Consider the following 7,781-nt stretch of genomic DNA (forward strand, 5'->3'; position numbering starts at 1 on the left):
CACACTTACACATACACACTCAGACACACACTCACAGACACACACACACTTACACATACACTCGTTACACTCACACACTCACTACACTCACGTTACACTCACACACTCACTCACGTTACACTCACACACTCACAGACACACACACACACACACAGACACACACACGCAGACACACACACAGACAGACAGACAGACACACACTCACAGACAGACAGACAGACAGACACACACACACTCTCACGCAGTCTGTATGAGCGTCTCACCTGCAGCAGACATTTGATTCTCTCTCCTGGAGCCATGATGGCTGTAGTGAACACGCCTGACAGCATCCCGGCCGCAAATAGCTGCGGATACCTGACACACACACACACACACAGTGAGGTTAAACACTCATGTGAGACACTCGGCACATCTGAACGTCTTCAGCGGCTCACGTCAGGACGTCGTTTGGTGTTTTCTGCTGCAGTTTCTTGCCGAGTCCAAAGCCGAAGAAGCAGACGGCGAACATGGGTGTGACTCCGATGATGGGCGCCGCCATGCCCTTATACAGCCCCAGAAGACCCTGAGACACACACACACACACACAGGTCAGTCCAGCCGTCTGCGGTCAGCAGCGACAGCAGAGAGTCCTCGTACCTCTTTCGCCAGTGTCTTCTTGAAGCAGTCGAGCGTCCCGCGGTACAGCGCAGACTCTCCTGGACCGGGTTTGGGCTGCGTCTGCAGTCGCACCTGCGCATGACGGTCACATGACAGCTCAATAACACACTACTGACCACACAAACACATCCAGGTCAAAGGTCACAAGTCCAGGGTTTGTCTCAAAAATGTCTAAACATTGCTTGCAGCGTGAAAAAATGACCACTTTTCATCTGAAAGTGAAAATGTATGCAAGTAAAATGAAACCAGAGTCGTATTTATGTTGTTTTGACATAGCTTCATAAATTTGGACTGTTTTTGAGCAATCATGAGTAATAAATGGGGTAATTACAGGTCATTCTCAGATTAGATGTTCTTATAAATGACATATTCCAAACAAACCTCGTCAATATCTATTATAAAACTTTCTAAATGTGTTAATAAATAAAAAAAGTTAAATGAATGCAGTATAAACATGGTAACATTCAAAACATTGACTTTTGTAATGCGAAGCTGCTGATCAGACAGCTGAAACTATTAAGTTATGACTCTTCAGGTCCAAACGACTGAGAAACAGCACAGTTTCTGACGCATTACGAACAATAATAGCGAACATGACACAAATGATCAGCTGTCAGTGTGTTTGAGTTACTTTGATGGTGTCGAGCGGGTGTCCGGCGAACACTAAACAAACCCCGCCGAATCCTCCGGCGAAGAAGTTCTTCAGCGGGCTGATGTGCTGCGGCTGCTTCGACATGCTTCAGGAGAATAATCAGTTAATCACACAAACACACGGACACACGGACAGACGCGTTCTGCGACCTTTCACACACACTAACACACCCGGAACTATTTCACCGACGCACATCCCGGAACGAGTTCGGAGGTGGGCGGGGCTTCAATAATAATTCTCTTATTATCTATGGAATAGCTATATCGTTTTTATTTTTAATTCTATGTCTATTAACAGTCAGTCTCGGTCATTATTCAGGTCGTTGTGTGATTTGAATGGAGACTGGAGTCTCTGAGCCGCTGCTGAAAGAAAGAACACGTGACTCTTCAGAGAAACAGCCGCGGCGCGTCGCTTTAAACCGTCCGGGTGGAAACTCGAAATTCTGAGGGGAATTGTGAGATAAAAACGTGCAACTGCCTTTTTATTATTATTATTATCATCCCGTTTTGAGGGGAGAAAAGTCAGAATTCTGTTTACATCTCGCAGTTTTTCTCAGAATTGCGAGAAACAAAGTCTGAAATGTGAGATGTGTTTGTGGAAGAAACAAGCAATATGTTTCAAAAAAACAAAACAGACACTTATTTTAGGTGCATTAGGATGGCAGCATTTTATTAGTCTTTCAACGTTAAGAAAATATATTGTTACCGTTTCCCTTCTGAACAAAAACATAAGAGGAAAAATAGATACTTTCGCACAAAGCTGCATCAGACGTGATCAGCACAAACACAGATCTGCATTAATACTGTAAAGATCATATTCCCCTCACTGCTGAAGGATGGCGGGGCTACTCGGAGGTCAAGGGTTACAGGTCAGTGAATCAGCTGGGAAACAGAGAATGTGTGGGATCTGGCGAGCGTTAAGACTAACACACTCTACACACTCAGTCTCTATAGAGCTGAGGGAACTCCTGGCGGATCTGCTGCACGATGAGTTTGTCCATCTGTCTGCTGGAGCCCGGATCCTCCCCACAGTCCTCCTCTTCTCCCAGGATCCTCTGCAGCGCCGCCTGCAGGTCGCTCAGCCGGTGCCGGTGCTCCAGATAGTCAGTGGAGCGCATGAGGGCCAGCATGAGAGACAGATACTCCATCCGCATCTGAGGAGACACACACACAGTGTAGGTATAGTTGCTGCAGTTGTTATAGCTGTAGTTCTGGTGTGTGGAGAGTGTCTCACTCTGTCACCGGGCGACAGGTCTGAGATCTGTCTCACTGCGATGTCGATCATCACCATCAGGTCGCTGCGGTAGAAGATATCAGCCGTGTCTCGACTGGAGAACACATCCTGCAGGAACTTGAGCACTGAGTGCGGCGCAGGAGGAGCGTGATCGAACACACACACCGGATCCTCTACACACACACACACACACAAACACACGCGCATCACTGCGGCAGCTCTACTGTGTGTGTGTGTGTGTGAGTGAGAGTGTGTGTGTGAGGAGTGTGTGTTAGGGTTAGTGTGTGTGTGTGTGTGAGAGAGTGTGTTTGTTAGGGTTAGTGTGTGAGAGTGTGTGTTTGTGTGTGAGTGTGTTAGGGTTAGTGTTGTGTGTTAGGGTTAGTGTGTGTCACCTCCTCTGTTGAGCAGTAATAAGAGTTTCTCAGTGAGAATCTTCACATTGTGTCTCTTGATCAGCGCCTGCATCACCATGTTACTCTCCGGTACTGCAGGGGGCAGCAAACACACAAATGCAAGTCAATAAAAAACAAAACAAGAACAAGACATCGATTGGCTGTAACAGGAGCGGTTCTGTGTTGTGTGTGGTACCGCTGAGGTGCAGGTTGAAGGCCAGCAGCAGGTTGATGAAGAGGTCCGGCAGCTGCTCTGTGGAGTCGGAGGGCAAGCCGTCCTCAATCACGTCCAGCAGGAACTGCAGGAAAGCAGCGTTCAGATGCTCTGAGACAACAGACAGACAGACAGACAGACAGACACGTCAAACTCCCGTCAGGAGCATCTGAGCATCTAACGGCATGTGTGTCTCTCTTACCATAGTGATGCAGCGGGATCTGCTCGCCCCTGCAGAAGATCATGGCCATCAGCAGCGCGCTGTAGCACATCTTCTCATGCTCTGCACACAAAACACACGTCAGCTGACCGCGCAGACGCGCATGAGCACGGAGCCGGAGCGCGTCTCACCCTGAGTGTCCGTCTGCAGGTCCCTCGCCAGCTCCATGGTCAGGACGGAGTTCAGGAGGGTGGAGATCAGCGCCGCGTCCAGACCGCACATCGCCCCGAACACCTTCAGCAGCAGCAGCCGCAGCGACACGCGGTGCTCCTGAACATTCACACGCCGGAATTACTCTTCACACTACAAACAATAACTATAACCATAACTGTAACGTTTAATAATCACAAAAGAATAGTGCAGTCCACACCACAACTATAATGATAACTACAAGGATAACAATAACTATAATAGTAACAATAACTATAATAATAACGATAACTATAACAGTAACAATAACCATAACAATAACTATAACGTTAATTAGAACAATAATATCTATAACAATAACATTTTAATCTTCACACTAGTAGTGAATAGTGAAGTCCACACCACAACTATAACGATAACAGCACAGGGGAACATTATTTTTTTCCAGCTGATGAACGATAAAAACATTGACAGTCAATCAGAATCCCCCCTGCTTTAAAGAGCTCAAGCATTTAAAGCAACAGACAACAAATCTGCAGAGTGCTTATAATAAACAGAATGTTATCGTTCATTGGTGTGGACACGGATATAGTTGTCGTTATATTTATACTTGTAGTTATCATTTTAGTTATAATTATCATAGCTACCGTTAAATTATGGTTAACATTATAGTGATCGTTAAAGAAATCGTTATAGTTATGGTTATCATTATAGCTATTGTTACAGTTATCGTTATTGTTATCATTACAGTTATAATTATTATTATAGTTACCATAGCAGTTATCGTTATTCTTCTAGTTATTTTTTACAATTATCATTATAGTTATGGTTATGAGTATAGTTATAATGTCAACTATAATGACAACTGTAACTACAATAATAATTATAATGATAGTTACAATTATCGTTATAGTTACCGTTAAGAATTCTCATTACAGTTATAGGTATGGTATTCATTATAGTAATCACTACAATTATCATTACTATTGTTACAGATATTGTTAGCATTATCGTTAACACTACAAGAATATTTATTATCACATTTATCGCTATAGTTATCGTTCTTGGTGTTATCAGCAGAGCGACTCACCATCTGATAATACGACACCAGCGACAGAACCGCCTCATACTCGTTCACGCGACACATCTTCTTACACACCTCAGGATCCGCGTCAGTCTGAAAGAAATGCACACATAATTATATAAACATGACATATTTAATATGTAGATATAATGTTATATGAGTATGTCTCACCAGTATCTGCAGTAACTCCTCCAGGTAACATGCGATGAGTGCGTGATCTTCGTACAGAGCCCAGCTGCGCTGCTGCGAGTCATCACGGTGTCGCGCCAGATCGCTAAAGATCACCTGCAGCCGCTGCTCGTCGTGACACACCTGGCCAAGCGGCAGCGCCGCGCCCAGATCCTAACGACACAAACCAGACAACCGCTTCAACAGCTGAGCCAACGACAGAACATCTCAACTAGTCCTTCAGCAACTAACCTTACTCTCCACCAGCGACAGCAGCACCTGCTCCAGGTCCGCCGTCGCCCTCGGCAACGCACTCTGCAGGTGACCCACCACCACGCCCACGGCAACCCGTGACAACTCGTAACTAAGGCCCGTGTTCTTGCGCACCAGTTCAATCATTTCCGCTCCGATGGTCACGGGAACGGCTGCAGACTGGGTGGGGCTACTAGGAGCGCTGAGAGAAGCAGGGGGCGGGGTCAGCGGCCACTCCACGTCCGATTGGTGTTTGGCAGCAGGCTGTTGACTGATTGGCTGAGGCACCGGCTTCTTCTTCGAAGGGTCTGGAGAAGGGGACTGGTCAGGCACGGGAGGGGGAGGAGCCTGTGAACTCTTTTTAGAAGGCTCTTCCTGAGGGGATCGGTCAGGCAGAGGAGGGGGCGGAGCCTTGCCTCGTTTTGGCACAGGAGGCGGAGTGCTGCTGATGCTGGGAAGACTGACATCTGAGGAAACGCCAGAGTGGGAGGAGCTGGAGTCTAAGGAGGCGGAGCTGACAGACAGAGAGGGCCCAGTGGGAGGGACAGGCCTGGGGGCGGGGCTTGTGGAGGAAACTCTCAGTGGCACCTCTGGATCTGTAGAGAGAGAGACACACGTTCACTCACTCATGTGCAGCGTAACGCGAGCGTGTCGACTGTGTTTTTCCCGGACCCACCGTTGCGTCGTAACTCGCGGTGTTTCTCCGGAGGAGGCGGCGTCACGGGCGCCGCTCTGCGAGGCTGAGGAGGAACCTGCGGCAGAAACACATGATCAGCACAAACACGCTGTCGGGGGTCATCAGAGTGCAGGCGTCTGCTGTACCTGATAGAGTCCAGGAACGCTAGCGGGACGCTCGGACATCGGCTCGCTGCCCTGGCAGCTGTAGGCTCGGCTCAGGCCGTTGGGAGGCTGCGGCGCGTGGCTCAGTGACACCTCGCTGGAGGAGGATGGGATCTTCTGCTTGTGACCGGATGGAGTCGGGCTTCTGCGGGACAGAGTCTCCTTCCTGTGGTGGATCAACTTCCTGTGGAGAGTCACATATATATAAAATTATAAATGCTATATAATATTTAATATAATATTTATTATTATTATTTATTGATATATAAAAATATAAACGTTATATATTATAAGAATATATTATTATAGAATATAACACATTTAACGAAATAATAAAACATAGATGTGTAATATAAAATATTATAAATATAATGTATTGGACTCACTGCAGGATGTCTCTCTGCTCCAGGTTGTATTTGCCTCCATTGGTCATGGCCACGTTGTGAATGGCTTCAATGGCTTGATCAACAGACTGCAGCACCTCGTCCTGCTCTGGAGCCTGATGAGACCATCATCATCATCACCATCATCACTACCATCACTATTATCATCATCATCATCACCATCATCACCATCATCATCACCATCAACATCATCATCACCATCAACATCATCACCATCATCATCACCATCATCATCATCACCATCAACATCATCATCATCATCACCATCAACATCATCACTACCATCACTATTATCATCATCACGGTATCTTCTCGAGGTACGCGGCGGGGATGTATCCCGTCTCGCCGGAGCTGCAGCGCGTCGCGAGCCACCAGTGCGCGCTGCTGCGCTCGAGCACGAGGAAAGAGTCTCCCGCGGGGAAGCGCAGCGCGTTCCGCTCCGCCGAGCTGAAGGCGAACAGAGAGCGATACATCGTTAACCGGCCGTTTCCACCGCGCTGACGCGTCCGGCGCGCGTTAATGGCGCACTCAGAGGAGCGATGTAAGCAGAAGAAGCGCGATCATAACACGCTCAGACCGTGTGAACGCGCGAGTCGGAGAACCGCAGCCCCGTAAACACGACAGCGGGCGCGCGCACAGGCAGTCACGCGCCTGCAGGGAAACTAGTCGAGCTCAGAGCTGTGCAGGATTCACGGAGCACCGATGCTGGAGGCTCAATAGATCATCACTGCAGATTTCTGTGGGAATATCGACATGTACTATAAAAACAAAGTATCAATAAACATTTACTAAATGGCGAATATAATCGATAACATACACAGTTATGAAGCTGTTAAGTGTTTAAGATGATCATTTGAGCAGCAGGGTGACGTCAGCGGTGGGTGCGCGTGTCCGTCTCCGCGCGCTCGTGAGTCCCGTGCGTCATCGTCATGGCCGCCGTCAGCTGCGCGAGGCTCCTGTCACCGGGATCCGGTCCCGGACTGCGGCTCGGTGCGAGGCTTCTTCCGGCTCTGAGCAGGTAAACGCGCAGCTGTGTCCTCACTGCAGTCCTCGTGTACTCTATAGTGTATACTGCGAGCCGCAAACACAGTATTCAGACACAGTACAGTGATCTCACATATAAAAGTATTTCTGTATATAAAATCATTTTTTGTGTGTAAAAATGCTTTTTTTTTAGTCGAATCAAATACTAGAAGGTCAAGCGCAGTGCATTGTGGGATTCAGTGTTCAGCACAGCACCGCGTGTAACTGCAGAGGTGTTGTTGTTTCTGTGCTGTAGAGTGTCTCTGGTGCGCCGCCACAGGCTCGGTCCGGCCGACGACGAGCTGTACCAGAGGACCACAGTGACGCTGCTGCAGAAGGAAGCGGCCGGAGGAGCCGTCATCTACAGCTACAGCCCGCGGGGCTTCAACATCAGCGGGAACACGGTGCTGGGGCCGTGCGCCGTCCTGCCGCCAGCCGTCCTGCAGTGGAACGTGAGCGCAGACCAGCAGCACAAACCCTGATCACTGCACG

The 7,781-nt window shown here is 48.2% G+C and overlaps 3 protein-coding genes across 4 annotated transcripts in view; 1 reads left to right on the top strand and 2 right to left on the bottom strand.

Moving 5' to 3' along the window:
• Positions 1-1,499, bottom strand: part of slc25a20 (solute carrier family 25 member 20) — a 9,918-nt gene extending 8,419 nt beyond the window's left edge. The window contains exons 1-4 of the mRNA XM_016526342.1: positions 1,289-1,499; positions 637-729; positions 435-562; positions 264-354 (exon numbers count right to left, since the gene is read on the bottom strand). Of these exons, the coding sequence (XP_016381828.1) occupies positions 264-354; positions 435-562; positions 637-729; positions 1,289-1,393 (417 nt within the window). The 5' untranslated portion in view covers positions 1,394-1,499. The remainder of the gene's footprint in view (positions 1-263; positions 355-434; positions 563-636; positions 730-1,288) is intronic.
• Positions 1,500-1,950: 451 nt separating this feature from the next.
• On the bottom strand, positions 1,951-6,907 carry nckipsd (NCK interacting protein with SH3 domain). 2 transcript variants are annotated; one of them, XM_016526341.1, is made up of 13 exons: positions 6,570-6,907; positions 6,249-6,362; positions 5,843-6,046; positions 5,699-5,769; positions 5,023-5,618; positions 4,774-4,944; positions 4,609-4,695; positions 3,500-3,638; positions 3,351-3,431; positions 3,131-3,259; positions 2,935-3,027; positions 2,543-2,715; positions 1,951-2,462 (listed from the first exon to the last, which is right to left on the bottom strand). In XM_016526341.1, exons 1-13 carry the CDS (start codon positions 6,737-6,739, stop codon positions 2,250-2,252), a joined length of 2,241 nt encoding a protein of 746 aa, XP_016381827.1. In that variant the 5' UTR covers positions 6,740-6,907; the 3' UTR covers positions 1,951-2,249. The 2 variants fall into 2 exon arrangements, with proteins under 2 accessions (XP_016381827.1, XP_016381826.1); XM_016526340.1 differs by having other exon boundaries at positions 5,699-5,774; positions 5,845-6,046; positions 6,249-6,361; positions 6,569-6,906.
• A 198-nt stretch (positions 6,908-7,105) lies between these two features.
• ndufaf3 (NADH:ubiquinone oxidoreductase complex assembly factor) overlaps positions 7,106-7,781 on the top strand; it is a 2,311-nt gene continuing 1,635 nt past the window's right edge. The window contains exons 1-2 of the mRNA XM_016526343.1: positions 7,106-7,284; positions 7,546-7,741. Coding sequence (XP_016381829.1) covers positions 7,196-7,284; positions 7,546-7,741 — 285 coding nt within the window. The 5' untranslated portion in view covers positions 7,106-7,195. The remainder of the gene's footprint in view (positions 7,285-7,545; positions 7,742-7,781) is intronic.

Source organism: Sinocyclocheilus rhinocerous, unplaced genomic scaffold (genome assembly GCF_001515625.1).
Source record: "Sinocyclocheilus rhinocerous isolate Xijiao unplaced genomic scaffold, SAMN03320098_v1.1 scaffold2648, whole genome shotgun sequence".
NCBI lineage: Eukaryota > Metazoa > Chordata > Actinopteri > Cypriniformes > Cyprinidae > Sinocyclocheilus > Sinocyclocheilus rhinocerous.

What these genes read in the sequence shown, in the direction of transcription:
- nckipsd (XM_016526340.1), bottom strand. Translation starts at nt 6,739, where the DNA reads ATGTATCGCTCTCTGTTCGCCTTCAGCTCGGCGGAGCGGAACGCGCTG. An exon ending in TGTCGCTGGTGGAGAGTAAG is followed by an intron (nt 4,945 to 5,022) that starts GTTAGTTGCTGA and finishes TTGTGTCGTTAG; the next exon opens with GATCTGGGCGCGGCGCTGCC. An exon ending in AGGAGTTACTGCAGATACTG is followed by an intron (nt 4,696 to 4,773) that starts GTGAGACATACT and finishes CATTTCTTTCAG; the next exon opens with ACTGACGCGGATCCTGAGGT.